The following is a 19,472-nucleotide window of genomic DNA, read 5'->3' on the forward strand; positions in this document are numbered from 1 at the left end:
TATGACGCCCTGTGAATGTGTGTGTGAATGCTTATGTATGATGTATGACCCACCTTCACAGGCAGATCCATCTGTGCTGAGCGAGTGTCCGGTGGGACATTCACACTCATAACTCCCTTCTGTGTTCAGACAGGTTCCTCCACGACACAACAGTGGGTTTCTCTCACACTCATCAATGTCTGTCAGCAGAGACGAACAGAGAAGTGGAGGGAAAAATGAATAAAAAGTTAAAAAAAAAAAAAAAAAGATTAAGGAAAGAGAGGACCTGAATGGAAAAATTGAACTTGGACTGAACTGATTTCACATTCTGGTTTATCATTTGTGTATTTCTGTGTGCAAGCGTACCCATGCAGTTCTTCATCATCATGAAGCCGCTCTCATAGCCCTCAAAGCATTCACACTCAAAGCTGCCAGGTGTGTTGACACAGGAACCGTGACCACACAAGTCCGGAGAGATGCGGCACTCATCAATGTCTGAAACACAAAGACATTACATAAAAAAAGCTAAATAACTTCAGCCCTTAAATTACATTAATTTCACTGCTCCTCTGGTTTAGCTTCATCTTCTTCTTTTTGTCCATACCTGTGCAGTTCCTCTCCTCGGCATTCAGAGCGAAGCCGCTGTTACACCGACACTTGAAACTGCCGATGGTGTTGCGGCAAGTTCCATAAGTACACAGACTGTTGAACACCTTACACTCGTTCACATCTGAGGAAAAATACAAAAAAACAATTAAAACTCATGTCACACAGATACTAAAATACTTGTAAGTCGCCAAAATCTAACCATTAACACTATAATCAAATAATCATATCTACTGCATATTTTAAAATCAAATACATAAGACCATTACAGATGCAAATAAACATTATTTATCAACCAGCTTTCCACTAATGAACTGTATAAACCTTCACTCAATCTTGATCACAATGATTCTGTAGCTCAGAAGCCAGAACAAGGCTCAACCACAGACAGAAAACAAATGTACACACTTCGGATAAAATGTCCACGTGTCCATGTTCAGTGAGTATCAGAGTGAGTCTTGGTACCTTTGTAGAAAGGCCTGCCAGTCAAAATATCTCCCCTGTTGGCAAAGCCAGGCCCTCTGGGACAGATGGCTCTGTACTCGGTTGTGCCTGGTTTGGGACACTCCTCACAGTCGATACCCCACGCAGCACCCACTGAACAGCAGCACATGTCCACACGGTATCTCCCTGGCAGAGGCTCGCCACACTCATCTTCGTGCCACTTCATATAGCACTGCTCACTACGCATATCTAGGGGTTGACAAATTAAAAGTTGGTTATAAAATTGAACAAAAAAAGTCACCTCTATTTTTAAGTTTTGGCATTATAGTGCTGATACAATGTTGGATGTCTTTGTCCTGCTGTTCTCTTACCCACACATGTGCGTCCGGTGCTGTCCAAAGTGAGTCCCTCGGCACACTCACAGCGGAAGGAGCCCTGGGTGTTCACACAGCGGCCGTTTGTACACACTCCAGGGAACACCTCACACTCATTAATGTCTACAGGGAGCAGGACATATTGAGAACCATAATTACAAGGTGAAATACACACACAAACATGCACAAATGAAATCTGCAGAGTGAACATTAAAGGCACTTTTTGTCCGCATTAAAGGACAAAAAGATAAAATGACTTCATGGACGTTGATGTAGGTTGACAGGAACACTGCTGGTGTGTCACCGCTCATAAGTTGTCAGATGCTCTTACCTTCACAGACAAGGCCCTTCATACGAGCAAATCCTCGAGAGCAGGCTGTGTCTAGGAGTCATGAAAAGATTGAGAGATGTTAAAAAAAAACATTTTATGTAGGGTATGTATGCATACATTTGTTTGCCAAAATGTCAGGGAAATATTTATTTATTTAAGTTAATATTTCAAAGTGGACTAGTTATAGTGTATACAATATGGTGGCGCTTTCTTCCTGACCGAAGCTGCCAAAAAAAGAAAATCTGCAATAATGTTTTATTTGTTTATTTATTCTCTTGCTCATTGATTCACTGATAATGTACTTGATAACAATTATTGTAAAAATTACATGTTTATTTAAAATCAGTGATCTTTTCACATAGTTTTCCCCTTGAAACTAATCACATTGAGTAGGTTGGATGTGTCATGCTTCTTTCCTAAAAGAATTTCCTTCAGAGTTGTTTCAGAGCTTAAATTAGGAACATTGTCATCAGCCTTAAAAGAAAACCCCATATCATATGAATGTATCTGTGTTTGTGAACTGACCGATCTCGCAGGGTTCACATGGGCTGCCCCAGGCAGCTCCCAGTGTGGAGCAGCACTCAGACTTCAGTGTGGCTCCGTTGATGTTTACCTCGCAGCGGTTGTCTTGTATGGTCAGCCAACAAGTACTTTTCATGCTATCTGTGGAGGCAAATTAACAGCGGAGGAGACTTTACTAATGCTATTAGCTAGTTGAGCAAACAAAATACAAACAAAACATTCCGCCACAGCATCACTCATGGTCAAAATCTCTGCAGGGTACTTTGAACTATGGCCACACAACACACTTCAAAAACCAATCATCTCATGTCACCTTCCGCTCTCTTTACTGGCATAAAACTTGTGTCTGTGGGCACAGGCTGTGCTGAGTAAAGCCCATGCATTATTACTTTTAATCCTTTAATCTTCTATTGCATTTTTAATGAACCAAGAGAGTTTAAAGTCATAATAGCGACACCTTTTCTCAAAAAACTACAAGGCCAACCAAACACAAAACCGCAATTTACATTCCCCTTCTTCCCCCGCTGAGCGATGGGCACTAAACGTAAAACAGAAATGGACCAAACTAGAGGAATTTTGTAGACCTCTGATAGAGCCAGCTCATGCAATATGTATGACTATTTATTTAATGACTCATTCTCCCTTCCAGTTACAATAACATCTGTATTCTGTATTAGTATGTAGTGTTCTCAGACTGATTTCCCAAAAGAAACAAACCTCCAAACAAGTGGAATTTTTATCCTCTGCAGAGCGTCTTACATACCATATGTCATTTTGAATCTGCGGTGGATCTCAATGAAGTAAAGCAATCTCCATGTGAACCAAGGCCATGCATGCAAGTGTTTATCTAATAAATCATCTGTGTGTGCCATTTTGCCCAACATCTGAGGATGATAATGTCTCTGGATGGCTCCTGGAAAGCTGAACAACCTCAGTATTTGTTTGAAAAAGTGGAGCGTAAACTTCGTTTAAAATGATTAGACAAAAAGACTCCTGCACCACTTACTTCCCATTGACACTCATGTCTCAGCATATGTAATCATTATCTCACACAAACTGTTTCAAGGACCCTGCAGCGCTGCTCTAATTTGCTTCAAGCAATTGGATGGATGGATGTCTTACCCACGCAAATGGTGTTGGTGGAGTCTAGCTTGCTGCCGTGGGTGCACTCGCAGTTGAAGGATCCAGCCACGTTGCGACACGCTCCATTGATGCAAGGGCTGGACTCACACTCATTGATATCTGAAACATGTGCAAACACACACCTGAGGTCAGGGCTGAGAGGCTAATTCAGATGGGTCATCACTAACAACATGTGGCAGTTACAAACATAAAGTGTGTGTCTTCTTTCCATGAGCTGCATGTTTACTGGAAACTAAATGCAACACATCTGGTAACAATGTCACCTTATAATGACCTTGATTGTTGGTGAAAACGAATTGATGGGAAACAGCACAAACACGTGAGTGTGTTTGTGTGTCACTGACTGTGTGTGTGTGTGTGCACGCGCGAGTGTTCACCTTCACATGTCTCTGAGTCGGGTTTGAAGACAAAGCCTTTAGGACAGGAGCAGGTGTAGGAGCCAGGAGTGTTTCTGCACAGACCGTTATCACAGAGCAGACGGTTCACCAGACACTCATTGATGTCTGAAGGGAGGTGAAAGAGAATACAAAACTTGTTGTAACAATTTAAAAATCAGTCTGGAGTAATCTAGAGTTTCTGAAATTCATACTTAGATGGCTAAACAAGCAAAGAACCAATATTCTCCTTTCAAGAGATACTATGTTACTTAACTATTTTGATTTTTACTATGTAAGAAAACATTTTTATTCCTCTCACAAATAAAAAAGTTGAATTTCTAAACAATATAAATCAGCTTTGCAAAATTGTGTTGCTATTTGGTCTGGTATGTCCTTTAGCTGACAGTAGCTAATGTTTGCTATTGCTAGCAAAGATATTGTTATATGACAGAAGAGTCAGTGACTATTCTCTACTTGTAGTTCTGTTTTGCACTATGTTTTGGCACTTAACTTTATCCTATAATGTAAACTTCTGGCCAAAGTGGCCACTGTTCAAAAAAAGTTACATAGTCTCACTTTGAGACTTTGAGAAGTATCTATCATTAAAATATGAACATAATCCACAGCACTCTGACTCACCAACACAGTTTTTGCCACTGGTGTCAGACTCGTAGCCGATGTTACAGATGCAACGGTAGCTTCCTCTCAGGTTCTCACATATGCCGTTTTGACAAATGTCTGGGTCCAGGGCACACTCATTGATGTCTAGAAGAAAGACAGGTATTAACAATTAATAAGATGTTTCTCAGCAATACTATAGAAACATTAACTCTCATGAACAACATACTAACCTCTGCCATCAGCTGTAATGCCAATACCACTGCTACACACAGCCTGGAACTCAGCTGAAAGACAAGAGAAAGAAAACTAATTTGACGAGCTGGATTTTCAGTTTTCTATTTTTTGTAGCTAACAAAAAAAAGTATTTCAAGAGTTGAAATTATCAGTGTAAAGCTAATCAAAGATGCTACCTGAGTTTCTGGAGGGGCAGGGTTGGCAAGGCTCTCCAAAGCCATGTTCAGGATTGGCGCAGCAGCACTCTGACTTGGTCACTGCACCGGGGAACGGCCGCGAGCATGTGCCCATCTTTATGGCACCATAACAGGTGGTCCTCATGTGTGTGTCCACACACACTCTCCCATCTACATCAATAGCAAGGCCTGGTGGGCACTCGCAGCGGAAGGAGCCCTCAGAGTTGATGCAGCGTCCATTCATACAAATGCCAGGTGTCTGACATTCATCAATGTCTGATGAAGAGAGGGCAGATCATTCATATAGCACAGGTCAGCATTGGTTTATTTGTTTATTTTAAATATTTTATATTTTTCTTTTTCTTTTTAAAATAAACATAAGACATAAAAAATCACAGTGCTTGAGGAGGAACTGGGTCATGGGGTGTTAGCATTATCTAGATTGGATACATTTGTGATATGCACCTGTGCTGTCTGTGCTGTAGTGTGACTGCAATGGAACGACAGCTACTCTTGACACTTCCAGAAAAAATCTCTCAACAGAGACTCATAAATTAATCTATTTATCTTTATGCATTGAGCATAATAGCACCATTGGGAAGTTTCAAAAAGTCTGACCTCTGAAACAAAACCGTGCACAAATGGGTTCAAAAGATCTGCAGGATTTCAAAGAAAACGTATCTGTCAACACTGTTTTGAAGCAGCCTACTTGACTCTAGCCCAAGACTTCAGGCCTGTGTTTGTACTTTATAAATCTATCATACCGGTGCAGTAGCGTCCATTGGGTGCTAAGGCGAAGCCAGGCTTGCAGATACACTTAAAGCTGCCGTCCTCATTGATACACATGCCGTTGAGACACATATTGGTGGTGGCGCATTCATCATGGTCTGGAGGGGAAAGATAAGAGGTATTGAGACTAAGTTTTTAAAGGTCAAGATTTATGTGTAGTTCAAGTTATTGTTTTGTCTCCTTACCAATGCAGTTCTTTCCATCTGGAGTGAGTTCAAAGCCAGCATTGCAGATACACTGAAAGCTTCCCTCAGTGTTGACACAGCGGCCGTTGCGACACATCACTCCATTCACAATACACTCATCGATATCTAAACAGAGGAGTGCAAACAGAGGGAAAAGGGATTTGGCTGAGTTCAATGCCTTAAAACAATAAATTATACTAAACCATGTATCAAAGCTTTAGTGGAATGCCTTTGAAATACTTTTGTGTGTACTAAATTAGTGTTTCAAAAACATCTTAGGGAAATTATTACAATAATATAAGTTGAAAGGCACAGTCAGACATACCAATGCAGGCTTGTTTGGTGGGGGTTCCTTGGTAGCCCTCATGGCACTTGCAGTGGTATGATCCAGGTGTGTTGACACAGTCTCCATTGATACATGGATTGCTCACACACTCATCCACATCTGGAGAGAGAAAATAAAGCAAACAAGAAACATGATCTATTCTGTGCATCTATAACTGAATGGATATAAATACTGATTCACATTTCACTCCTGTAAGCATGAAACTACATCACTTGTGTTAAGTTCCTGAAATCGGCAGAAGATGGCAGTGCAGTGCATGTAATTAATTGTGGCACTGTCACATAGTCATGTGTCTGCCTACATGGAACAGGGAGGTTAGTGAGAACTGAATAACATTTCATGTATACTTGTGTACAGTATACAGTGTGTGTGTGTGTGAGCATGTTTCTTACCGATACACTCCCCACGAACATCCTGCCTGTAGCCCATGTTGCACTCACAGCGGTAGCTTGAGATTGTGGGAATGCAACGTCCATTCAGACACAAGTTGGTGAAATGTTTGCACACATCGATGGAGTCGTTCACATGAACATTGCCTGAGAACACACAAAGAGACAAATTAACAAAACAAAGCAAGTGCTTCAACTTTCCAACTCAAGAAACGAACCTTTCAGTCTAGTGCCATTTAACAGACTTATTCAGACCCAGAAAACGACTCACCTATGTGTTGATGTTGACGGATTGAAAGTCCCCTTCCATTCCCTCCGTTGCCACCTCCGTTACCATTACCATTAGGTACAGTGGGAAACTTGTACCCATAATTGTACCCATTGCCGTTGGTGCTGGGGAACTGTCCGTTGGGGTAGCCATGAGGGAAAGCATGTCCCTGAGGAACACCCACAATACACAGTCGCCTGAACTCGTCTACAAAATGAAGAGAAATCACAGGGAACAAGTCAGTGGATGCCCAGCACTGTCGGGTTAGATGAAAATCCTTTTTGTGGTTTTGTGTTTGAAAGGTTTACTGCTTGTGTGGATTATTAACTCAAACTCAAAAACACTTTGGCTCAGCCTAACCACTCAAAGTGTTATAGTATATGTACTTGAAATGTACTCGCAGTTTCCTGGAAAAGCATATTTCACAAAGGCCAATGCACTTTGCAATACATTTTTATGTTCTTTTGTTGAAGTTATGATTTAACTTTAATCTTATTTTGGCATTGCCAGTGAAAGAGGCAGAACATTCTGTAATAGATCAGTTATGGATCATAGTCTCACGCAGTGGAAGACTTTTCCGAATTCCAGGGTCATTATCTTCACACAAATCTTTTCCATCTTTCTCTGTTTCGTTTGCGCTCATGACATCATGCTCATCAGTTTGAAAGGATGCTCTTGCCTCTCTGTCATAGGCACATGCAAACTCAAAACAGCCTCTCTCTAACAGCGCCCGTATTGTCTAGTTTAACATTGCTGTGTTAAATTAATTATTTTGGCTTGAATCATTTATGCTGTCATGGCTTTATTTACAGCATTTCCTCATGCCAAATCACAGAGAAATCAGCTGCGGAAACTGTCAGTTTTCAGCGGGGGAGAAAAAGGTGATGGATGTTCTGCCCTAATTTCAAGCTCATACCCATGACTTTGTTTGGAATCAGCTAACATAGATGTTGCCTGGAACATGTGTGGTTGTCAATAATGAAACATGACATTTGCGTGCGGCTTCTGTATGTTTTGTTTTTGTGCACTCACCAGACCCTCTGACGGGGCACATCTCAGGGATTTGTCCCAAAGCCCAGCAACGGCCTGTGTCACAACAGCACTGCATCTTGGTGTATTGGCCACTCAGCTCTGCAGCACAGCGGCCATTAGCCAGAGCAGAGAAACAGGTGCCCACACGCTGATCTGAAGGAGGAGGGGGGATGAGACACGAGGACAGAGTGAGACAAGTGAACAGACAGCAACAAAAGTTTAAGCTCAAAATGTCATCATAAAGTAAATACAAAACCTACACATAGATGATGATACAACAGTGCATTATTGTTACTTTATTGAGTACCCTGTTTTTGCTGACCTCCAGTGGTTTAACTTCTCACTTGGCTGCAGCAATGTAGGAGTGTACTCCAGAGTGTATCAGCACACTGTCACCTCACTGCTGGGTGTCATTACAGGTATAAAAGAGCACACCTCACTTCACCTTACTAGTGATACTGGGTTTGATCCGTGATGCAACAGATTTGAAAATTGCAACCAAAAAGTGCATCAAGTAGGACTTCAGGTAATAGCATAAGTGCTTTTTTCCACCACTGACACTGCATTAAATGTGAGAAAAAGTTAAAGGTAATAGCTCTGTTCAATACAGCAGTGCTGTAAGTCAGGGGTCTGTCCTGTCCTCTCCATGGTGGCTGTGGAGGAAGTTTCTTTATGGGCTGGCAGTGGGAAAGGTTGCCTGGGGTTTCGGCTAACTGCAGGCATCTGAGGGGCCTCCAAAAAGGGGTCTTATTTGTTACAGTTTGCCAGGTCAGGGTCAATGGGGCAGGAAAGGGGGCTGGGGTTCAAACAGCGTGTGTAAGGAGTAAATGGAGAGGGAGACAGGGACTTTCTAGGTATTTAAGGAAAATACCAAGAGAAAGAAAAAGACCAAGTAAGCAAGAGAGAATACATGTGTATTATTTTAGAAAGTGAGCAACATATGTGAAAGAGAATTTTAAGTGCATCTGCAGAAAAAAAAGGGGGGGTGGGGGAGCAAAAGCAGAGAGAAGGGGGGGTTGGTGGGAGGAGCACAAGTCGATTAACCCAGTAATGAGCCAGCAGTCTGGAATTAATCAGTTCCATGTGGAGCAATTCTTGCCAATTAGATAGAACATGAGGGGCTGTGCTGTGTCTGGGAACACATACAGTACACCACACACACATATCCACATGCACTTACACACACGGACATGCACTCCCATACTTATGCACAGGCACATAGACAACACATACACAAATACACATATATGCATGTACAAATACACACATAAACATACACAAATATGTGCAAAAAAACACACAAATGCAACACTGGAAACATCCCATAGGAATGACCAAGCTGGAGGCATGGCGGAGGAGAGGGAAAGGAGGGGGAGAGGGGGTTTGCTGATGAGGATGATGATGACTTTAATTGGATCCAGACCGTGGTTTGCTCGCTAGTGTTGCTACACAATCATATGCTTTCATTTGGTGAGGTGTTTTTACAGACTGACTGACTGGACAGATCTTCTTTTTCTTGTCTTTTTTTTTTTAAGCTTCCACTGTGTGACAGGGCATTAGGCTCTGATTACTGTCAGGCCACAAACAGCTCCCACTGGCCCACTTCGTCACGATACAGTAGGCCTACATCCCGTCCCATCCCCATAAAAACAATTTATTTCCTTTATTCACTTTAAGTTTGGACCACAAAAAAAGGCAAGGAGATCAGACAGAATGGGAAATTTAATCAAAGCGTGTCAGTCACATGAAGAGGAAACAAGAAGAGTTTATGTTTTCTTTCTTTCTGTTCATGCAGGCATGTGACTCACTGGTTTAAAATAAACAAATATGATTTTGGCCTGACCCGGTGCAGTCTGGTTTTGTTTGGGTTTACTTATCTCTGCCTCTGTCTCCTCCCAATCTAGTCTTGTCCATTTTGGAAGTAGGACAGAGACAGAGGAAGGATATATGGGGGTTGTATCTGGCACCTGTTTTATTTGCTTTCTGTTTTTTTCTCTTTCCCTTCAGCCGGCTGAAGACTGGAGGAGTAACTGGAAACCACAACTCAAAGATGCGAGGTGCAAGATCCAGATGTCAGAGGACGGGAGAAAAAACATAGTGCCAAGAGGAAACGATAAGTTGGATGCGAATGTTGGAGATAAAGAGTTAAAAAAAACAAAAAAAAAACAACAACAGCCAGAGGAGACAGAACAAGAGAAAAGGTCCAAACGGAGATGGAAGTGTGCACAGTTACAGAATAAACTGAGATTTTCTACTGTAAATGACTAAACTGTGAGCTGAGGAAATGGTGCTTTTTGTGGGATCCATGCTAAGAATGAGAAATACAGAGAGAGAGAGCGAGAGAGAGAGAGAGAATGATATATCACCACAGGGCAAAGAAGAAGAAAAGGATGACAGTAGGGAGGGAGAAAAAAGAAAAGTATGGACACACATAAAGACAGACAGATGGAGAACTTTTGGGTTCTGGTGATTTGATCACTTCTCTAACACTAACATCAAAACACACACACACACTTGTCTTAGTCACTTTTGGGGACATTCCATAGACTTACATTCATTTCCTGGAGACTTACCCCAACCCTAACCATAACCACTACTTGCCTGAACCTAACCCTAACCTTAAACACTGGCCCAAAAATTTTACCAATCGTAGACATGACTTTTGTAACCAATTCCACAAGCTGTCCCCAATCAACTGGTATTAAATCTGATTTGTGTCTGTGAAAGTGGCTCAAGTCATACTCATACACACACACCGGTACAGACACACCAGGCTGCCATCTAGTATCTTATTTCTGATGATCCTGACTATCCTTCTCTTGACTCTCCCTCACTGCACCTCTTGTTTAGAAAAACATAACCCAAGTATTTCTAATAGTTTGCATCATCTATCACTTCCTCATCCATTTTTTCCTCTTCTCCATCAGTGTTTGTTGTAGTCTCAACCATTTAAAATGGTTTCACTGTTCCTCTTCCTCTTGCACATAGCCTACAGTATGTATGTACACTACATGGCTAAAAGTATATGGACATCCCCATGTATTTTTTGGTTTGGGGCTATTTTTCATGGTTTGAGATACAGTAGACCCCTTTTCCAATTAAGGGAAATGTTATTGCCAGAATACAATAATATTGTAAACAATATTGTGTCAAACTGTGGATACACCCTTTCCTGTTTCAACATGAGAATGCCCCTCTGTACAAAACAAAAGCCCTATAGAAATGTTTTTCTGAGTATGGTGTTGAAGAACTTGACTGGCCTGCACAGAGGCTTGACCTCAACGCTATCCAACACCTTTTGGACAACTTAGATCATTGACTTGCAGCCAGGCCAAAGATCAGTACCTGACGTCACTAATGCTCTTGAGGCTGCATGGGAGCAAATCCCTGCGGCCACATTAAAATATCATTTTGTGAAAAGCCTTCCTAGAAGAGTGGAGCCTGCTCTGCAGTATATTAATACCCATGGATTTGGAATGAAATGTTTTACAATCACATATGGGTGTAATGTTCAAGTGTCCACATACCATATAGAGTGTATTGGTTCCATCTTGCTGAGGTTAGTGGTACCATCTTTTGTTTTCCTCTTCTATTTCTTTCCTCTATATTTCCCCTTAAACATCACCATATGCCTATTACCCTTGGAGCTAAACAATCCACCACATAAGCTAACACACTACCTGTGAGATAAGCCCCCACCCTCTTTATGTATGTGCATGTATGAGCACACGTGTTTGTTCGTTTGAGCTCTTTTTCGGTATTTTCAACCCATTTCCTCTCACACTTTTTCAAAAACAACAACATAGAAGTCCATTATTTTCCACAGACGATTGCGTGTAAGCTAGAAAATAACTTAAACCGGGAGAAAATAATATTTATAATGCAAAATAGAACTGAGGAAACATGTATTTTCAATTACAGTAATCCAGTGTTTTTTCTTTGCTGCAAGAGCTTTTACTGGAGGAAAATTAGGTTAGCCTTCTGATGCTGGGGGATGAAACAGACAGACCCTGAGCTGTCCGTTTTGGGGTAAATCTTGGAATAAAATGTTAACACCTGGTTGTGTTTCACTGTGGTTGCCATGAGGGGTGAGAATTGCAGGAATACATTAACACCTGGTAGTGTTTCATGGGACATGTCAGTGAGGTATGCACTGTATGTGTCAGTGAGTGTGTGTGAATGAGTCAGAGGGGCACCGGCATTAGAGTAGATTAATGCTGTCAAGGCCAAATAGTGCGTGCAAGTGTGTTTGTGCACATAGTGACCACATATCTGCAGGCCAGTTTGACTTATCAGAACTCCATTCACAGGAAGCACTCACGGAAGGAGGGAAGTTACCAGCCAGATGTGAAGCTTTTAGGCATCCAGGGGGTGAGGAAGGAAGGAATGAAAGAGAGAGAGAAATGTTGGAATGTCGTATTTATGTGTGTGAGACTCACCCACACATCGGGAGCCATCTGTGCTGGAGATGTAGCCTCGTGGACAGGTGCAGACGTAGCTACCAGCGGTGTTGGTGCATTCTCCTCCATCACACACACCAGGAATGGTGCTGCATTCATCGATATCTGAAGCACACACAGTGAAATCATACATACCACAGTTCATCACATCATAGGGCACATCTGTTGAATACGCCTTACACTATCTCAGAAAATGATTTTCAACAATCAAAATTTTTGTGTTTGGAAAGTTGCAGTTGCAGTTAAACTTTACTGCGCTGGAACAACACTTTCTCCCTGAGGGAACATTCAGCAAACCATATGGACCCCTAGACTACCAAAGTTGAATGACTTCACTTCTGGTGTGTTCTGTCCAGGCTAAAATTCAACTTAGTGAACCGTGACATGTAGATGACAGGAACAATCCGATAACATAAACTGTAAACCTCTTACGTTGGACTCTAGTCCGTAGGGTTCCTTCAAAGGCAACCAATGCTAAAATTGTTCAAATCTATTATGATCAGGTTAAATTGCGTTGTTTAACCCTTGGAAATGGTACTCCTCCGGGGATTAATCTCACAGCACAATAACCAATCTAATTACATATAAAACAATCAATAGAGGGTAAACCATAAGAGCTACAGAGTAGGGACAGGTTTGGCCGAAATGCATCTGTAGCCAAAAGCATCAAAAACTATCAAGTGCCAAAAGCTAGTATCAAATGCCTGGTCAGTTTGGTCGTCTTCTTTATATATTCTTTAATCAGATACTGATTTATATCATAATTTAGATTTAGCCAAAGCTCTTGTATTGCTAGTTTTTGTTTAGGCAACAATTAACATTTGAAAAGTTTGGCATCTGTTGTTTTTAAAAAGGTTGTTGTAGATAAAACATGTTTATATTCCTCAATGTAAAGTATAGAAAAAAACATTTGTTTCATATCAGTAGTTCAGTTTTTAAAGAAGTGAAGAAGCCTTCTGAATGAGAAGTGAATCTTTTTCCAGATGCTTCTGACTCAGCACTTCTAGACTCTGTATCACCTGGATGACTGAGAATCTTTGCAGACATATTGGCACAAGTATCAGAAAATTGGGATGAATTAGATGATTCTGACCTTTAAATAGGCCACGGTTTGACCCAGAAATGTCTACAATCTCTGAGAGTACCTGAGCACAGTGCTTGGCAGGTCCCACCTCAGTGTGGTACTCTTTATGACGGCATTAAGTTGTATTATTCAGTGAGAGGGGGGCCTCATTGCTCCATGATGGGGGAACCCTAAGTGAAGTACCAGAGGGTATTGGGTTTTTATGATGTGTCACGCTTATTTATACGCATACGTAATTACTGCACCACTGCGGGGCATAATTACAGCACAAGTGCAGACGTGGTGCATGCGGTACTGTGTGTGTGCGTGTGCCCTACACACTTAGTTGGAAAAGTGAAGGGTGTGTTAGTGTTTGTCTTTCTAGGAGTAAAGAGCATGTAACTTATATCTGTGTGTACCTTGCTGTGTGGATGTCTGCGTGGATGTGTGTAGCAGCGCCTGCTGTGGGAAGCTCAAGAGGCTGTTCTTCCCCTGCTGACTCCTGTCTGACAGCAGTGGCAGAAGGCCTAGGTGAAGCTGTAAAAACCCAGCCAAATAAACCTTGTGTCAGCAGTGGCCACAGCACACCAGACATTACGCTCCACACAGACACAGCGCTGTGGGGCTGACTGTGTGTGCAGAGGGAAATGTGTGTCACCTGGATAAATGTCTACAACCTAGCCGTCAAATCTGCTGTGTGTGTGTATCTGTATATACACATTTCTGACACTTCTCTTCGATATGTGAAAAACTTTAATAAATGTATGTGTGTAATTTTTACACTGTTTCATCTAATCTAAACTCTGATGTGTGAAACCGTCTGTGTGTGTATTTACACAGGGTGGGAATCTGTGACAGGGAGGGCTGTATGTGTAATGAGAAAGTCTCCCAGATGCCGCAAGTGTTTCTTTGTTCAGCACTAACAGCTGGTTTTGAGCCAGACAACTGTATTTATGGAAGGAAAATGGAAGGAGAAGCAGAAAAAGCAGAGAAAAGAGGAGGTGGGGGAAAAGGAGAGACTGTGAAGCACAGTCTGAACTTAAATGGTCATAAAACCAGGTGGCTTGTTGTGCCCAAAATGATCAGACACCCATGACATCTTAACTCAACTTTATCTTAACTGCTCCAAAACCTTACTAATTTCACCATGAAATCTCTCTGTGAGGCTGTTTATGCAAAAGCTTGAAGGGCATTTCAATAAAAACCTTCCCAAAGGACCTGTGCTGATTGTTTGTGAGATTTCACAAAACATGGGCTTCCTGCAGATCTGTGACTAAAGCACTAATGCACGCCACAACTGTTCTTTTGTTTTTACAAGTTTTACAAACACTGAACTCTTTCTCTTCTCACTCTGAGTGGGTCAAATGAAGAAACTCCATGATCCTCATTGCTAAATCAATACCAGAGTGGACATTGAATCACATTTAGTGCAAATTATTGAAACTAAAAATGAGCAACAGAGAATCTTTAAGTGTTTTCTTATATAGTAAACTTGTTAAATGCAAGATTTTGTAAGTTAGAAGTGGAGTGGTCCTGTTTGACATCGAATTGTTAGTTCAGTAAAGAAATAAGTTAATTATAATGTGCTTGTATAATTTCAGAGCTGATATATATTGTCTGCTCTGTCCCACATAAAAGAAAAATCTCATGTCTTGTATCACCATAATAATTTATTTTAAACTTTTGACATTTAGACTTTATAAACAGCCAGTTCTGTTTGACTTTGCTGTACTGTCCTTTTTAAGTGATCAACAATTAGTCCATTAATTTACTTTGACAACAAGTTTTACAATAGATTAATTGTTTAAATCATTAATCTATCAAAAAGGCCAATAATTTCTTGGTTCTAGCTTCAAATGTGAGGTTGTGTTGCTTTCTTCTGTTTTCATTGCAGATCATTATCATTAAACATTGTGTATCTTTGAATTTTGGACTAATGATCAGACAAAATGAGCCATCTGAAAATGTCACCTTGGGTTTTGGGAAATTGTGGGGGGCATTTTTCACATTTTACAGATTAAGCAATTAATCAACAATGATAATCATCAGTTGTAGCTCTAGTGCCAGTTTGACTGTGACCACCTCAGCAGAAAAAAAGAAGGCTAACACTGTGTCTAAAGATGCACCAGCAGGCATGTGTGACAGTATATAATTTAAGGTACAAATCTCTCGCCCTGAAATAACCCTCTGGGTGTCTATGAAGCAGCTGTTGTAGCTCTCTCTCTCTGTCTCTCTCTCTCTCTCTCTCTCGTCACTCAACACATAATAATCAGTAGGCAGTTCTACTCACTGAAGCAAAGTAATATGATCAGAAAGGTTTGGTGGCCAGGGAATGGAGGTAGAAAGGTTATAGGACCCCGTAAATGACCTGATAGCCTTGTTAATTAAACCTGTGTTATGTGTGTTGCATTTCGTTAAGCTGGCACACATTATTACTGTTTCTGAAGCTCCTTATCCTGAGCTCTTGATGCATTTCTACCTTGTATCAGTGTCGTTAGGGTGTATGTAATATAATTTCTCAGCCCTCTGGATGTTGTATGTCACCAGCTGGAATTTGGCCAATACATCCACACAACCACACCCAAATTACTGCGAATAGAGCTCAGCATCTCTGGCAGTGCTCATTCTCTCCTTACTGTAAGTCCTGAGCTGTGGTATTCACATAATCCCACAACTGAAACTTGGATTTTAGTGTAGTCATCCTCCCCCTTTCCTCCTTAACTTACTGACACATAAATCACTTTTTGCGTGCCTCATGGTAATAGCATCTCACGAATCTGAGGGTGGTGACACTCGTTTTTTCAACAAATTTGTACTGTATCTGGTATCTTTTAGACATGCTACAAGTTACTAAATGGAGAATTTAGATGATAATTCATACACTGATACACTACAATAGCCAGGCTAGCCTTGGTCTGGTTCAGTGGAATGGATGTCATCTGGCTGAAACAGTTAAGAGCTTTCTGTAATCCTCCCAAAAGACTAAGAACACATCGGCTTGAGTCCAAGAGGCACAACCCCTGCCTGCCTAACTATCAGACTGTTTAGCCTGGGCATTGTTTAAATTCCACCCAATCAACACACTGTAATGTGAATCCACTCTGCTGTGTGTGTGTGTGTGGATGTGTGTGTTTATGTGCAGACGACTTTAACTCTGAACATGTCGTCACCTTTTAAACGGCCGTAGAGATTTGTCAACTGATCCCAGAAAACCCACAGTTATCATGAAATGCACGGTTCATGACTGTCTCACCATAAACTCAACACAATGTCATTTAAGATCCACAGAATCTTTACTTGGCAGTATGTTCACATACTCGGGCACATGGACCTAAAGTAAAGTTGATATACTTTGATATACTTTGTATTGTTTCATCAAATGCAGGGATTGGTCGGCTATTTGTAGACAGAAAATTAAGAACATACATCCTCAAAGCCTTTGAGCCTCAAATATGCTCACATTAACTTACTCTTTCATCATAAAATGCATTCTGTGGTGGTTTTTGGTTGCTAATCAGGCTGTGAAATCTTAAAATAAAACTTGAGGGCCATTCATTATTGGCATTTTAGTATTTCATAAACTAAATAATGAATTACTTAATCGAACTGATAATTAATTTGTTGCAGTCATAACATTTGTATATTATAGGTTGGTCTAGAGAAAATGTATGAAAGTTTCATCTGCATAATAATAAAAATATTCCTTCAATTAAGTTCTCATTTCTCTGTTTAAGCTTATGTTTAAGAGCAGTAGCAATGGATCCAGCAGGAAATCAGTGTGGCAGATCAATTAGGACTTATCTTTATTGACCAAGGTTATGCTTATCTGACAGTCATGTATTTTTATATGACCGTAATGCCACTGGTCCTCATTATGAAAGCTTGAGTTGAGCATTTCCTTGCATACTCAACTTTTCCAACCCAACTCACCTTCACATTTGTGGCTGGTTTCACTCTGACGGTGGCCAGCGGGACATTTACACTCGTAGGATCCCACAGTGTTGATGCAGTTACCTCCAGCACAAAGACCTGGCACTGCCTGGCACTCATCCACATCTAACAGAAGGAAGGAAAGACACAAATATTTGTCAGAAGAGGCAAGAGCAGATAAGATATTCTAATACTTACTGGTATCTGCAAAGCATTAGTTTGGGAGATTTGGGTAGCATCCTACATTTGTAATACACCAAAAACTCAGACAGACAAAAACACAAGGTTTGTATCAGTTCACTGTTCAAAGCATTTTTAGAGCATGATTCTGGCCTTTCTGTTGCTAAAACACTGTTTTCGTTGTCTTATTCAACTGTTTTGCAAAAAAAATGATGTTTAAATGAGCTGTTTGGCAAAGGCTGTGATGTCAAAGTCTACTCGCAGAAAGACTTACTCCAGCTCTTGTTTGAACAGGAAATGACTTTTTAAATGTACGTTTTCCCAGAATTCAATGTGAGTCACTTTTACCAGTATTGGGGATATGTTAGTGGGTGGGTTTCTGGAGAAATCACTGTTAAGACTACGGGCACCACTGATCCTGTCTGCACTGAGACACCCACACACGCATTCACAATACGGTTTTATATTCACCTCAGCAGCAGTCACTACACAGAATCCAGGCATTGTGAATGTGCAGCTGTGCGTTCCAGAAACCAAAAATGCATGTGCATATGTCATAAATCTACACACTCACACACAGACACACATTAACAACCTGTTTTTAGTCATCTGAATGCATTCAGTCTCAGCTCCATTTTAAGACAGGCTGAAAATACGGTCTAGCGTCAAGGAACTCTTTATGCCAAAGGCTGAGAGTGAGAGAATGAAAGCACCAACCGGCCAACATCCTGATGTGGAGCCTGGAGTGCGATCCTTACATTTGGATTCATGGTCATGTGTGCTTTGTACTGCTGCCAGCAAGACGTTGCTCTAGGCTCTCTGGCGATTAGGTGTCTTTGGTTTGTATGTGTGTGTGTGTGTGTGTGTATGTGTGTGAGAGAGAAAGAGAGCTGAGAGTGAGAGACAGAGAGGGCGAAAGACAGAAACAGAGATTCAGAGAAGAGAAAAAACTACAGACAGGCAGTGAAAAAGAGAGTCAGAGAGGAGATACAGTATGTGAGTCACAGGCAGATGAGTGATTGGCTTACACTGGCATACCTCTAACATATGAGCAGCCTGGCAGCTACGTCCAAAAGAAAGGAAGTTGTGGAGCTAAATAAAAACTAGTTACTGATCCCAGATGTATTACCTTTTTGAATTACACTCATAAATAATGTATACAGACTTGTACAAATAGCTGGGTGGATTACATTATTACTTTATGTTGTGGAAAACTGTGTTACATCACTATTGATACGATTTATTAACATAATTGCCAGGCATATTTAGCTGTTTTCACTGAACAAAGGTTAAGAATAAATTCACTTTATAAAACATTTTCCAAATAGCAATAAAAGCTCTTTACATGTTGAAAAGGTTACATACATTACATTGAAGTGTTTCTGATATTTTGTCTACCTACACATAATTCAATTTACATTCTTTCCCAGCAGAGAGTATAAAAGTGTCCCAATTATGCACCCACTACTACTTGATGAAAAGGTTAACATGATTTTGAACAAGTCTGTGTCTGCACCAGTTATGGTGCAGTCTGAAACTTCACCATAACTAAAGCCACAAAGATTTCTTGCTTGTGTGATTTCATGCCAAAAGGAGAAGCAGCATTGGACTGTGTCACTTGATCTGCACAAACACGACTGTGCCAAGCCACCCATTTTAGCACAAATAGGGTTATTTGGTGCAATGAATGGTTGAGCCACTGTTACATGTGTGCCTGCAATAACATAGAGCCTCTTCATGCACCCTGTCAACATAATAGTTATAAAATTCAAGGCCACACCTGTCCTTATGTATATGACCAAGAGACTTGCGCAGACCTTTGAGATTGTGCTGTTAAATGAAAGCCAACTGAGAATGGAAATATGGATGTAAGCCCACAATGTGTAACTTTCTGTTGTACATGCTTGAGTTTGCTAAAAATCCCCCAAATCCCACAAGAAAATAATGAACTTAATGTCCTCAAAAGTAGCTACGGCTCTGTCTGATACTGTTGAAGTGTAGCCAGGTGCTTTTGAGCATACAA

At 40.9% G+C, this 19,472-nt stretch overlaps 1 protein-coding gene across 1 annotated transcript in view; it reads right to left on the reverse strand.

The window, feature by feature from the left end:
• Positions 1-19,472, reverse strand: part of fbn2b (fibrillin 2b) — a 73,987-nt gene that overhangs the window by 16,520 nt on the left and 37,995 nt on the right. Inside the window, exons 8-27 of the mRNA XM_044361414.1 lie at positions 17,270-17,395; positions 12,256-12,381; positions 7,817-7,969; positions 6,788-6,991; positions 6,520-6,663; positions 6,107-6,226; positions 5,782-5,907; positions 5,572-5,694; positions 4,808-5,083; positions 4,628-4,681; positions 4,416-4,541; positions 3,777-3,902; positions 3,379-3,498; positions 2,260-2,397; positions 1,735-1,785; positions 1,401-1,526; positions 1,051-1,278; positions 584-709; positions 346-474; positions 54-179 (exon numbers count right to left, since the gene is read on the reverse strand). Of these exons, the coding sequence (XP_044217349.1) occupies positions 54-179; positions 346-474; positions 584-709; positions 1,051-1,278; positions 1,401-1,526; positions 1,735-1,785; positions 2,260-2,397; positions 3,379-3,498; positions 3,777-3,902; positions 4,416-4,541; positions 4,628-4,681; positions 4,808-5,083; positions 5,572-5,694; positions 5,782-5,907; positions 6,107-6,226; positions 6,520-6,663; positions 6,788-6,991; positions 7,817-7,969; positions 12,256-12,381; positions 17,270-17,395 (2,748 nt within the window). The remainder of the gene's footprint in view (positions 1-53; positions 180-345; positions 475-583; positions 710-1,050; positions 1,279-1,400; positions 1,527-1,734; positions 1,786-2,259; positions 2,398-3,378; positions 3,499-3,776; positions 3,903-4,415; positions 4,542-4,627; positions 4,682-4,807; positions 5,084-5,571; positions 5,695-5,781; positions 5,908-6,106; positions 6,227-6,519; positions 6,664-6,787; positions 6,992-7,816; positions 7,970-12,255; positions 12,382-17,269; positions 17,396-19,472) is intronic.

Source organism: Thunnus albacares, chromosome 9 (genome assembly GCF_914725855.1).
Source record: "Thunnus albacares chromosome 9, fThuAlb1.1, whole genome shotgun sequence".
Lineage (NCBI taxonomy): Eukaryota > Metazoa > Chordata > Actinopteri > Scombriformes > Scombridae > Thunnus > Thunnus albacares.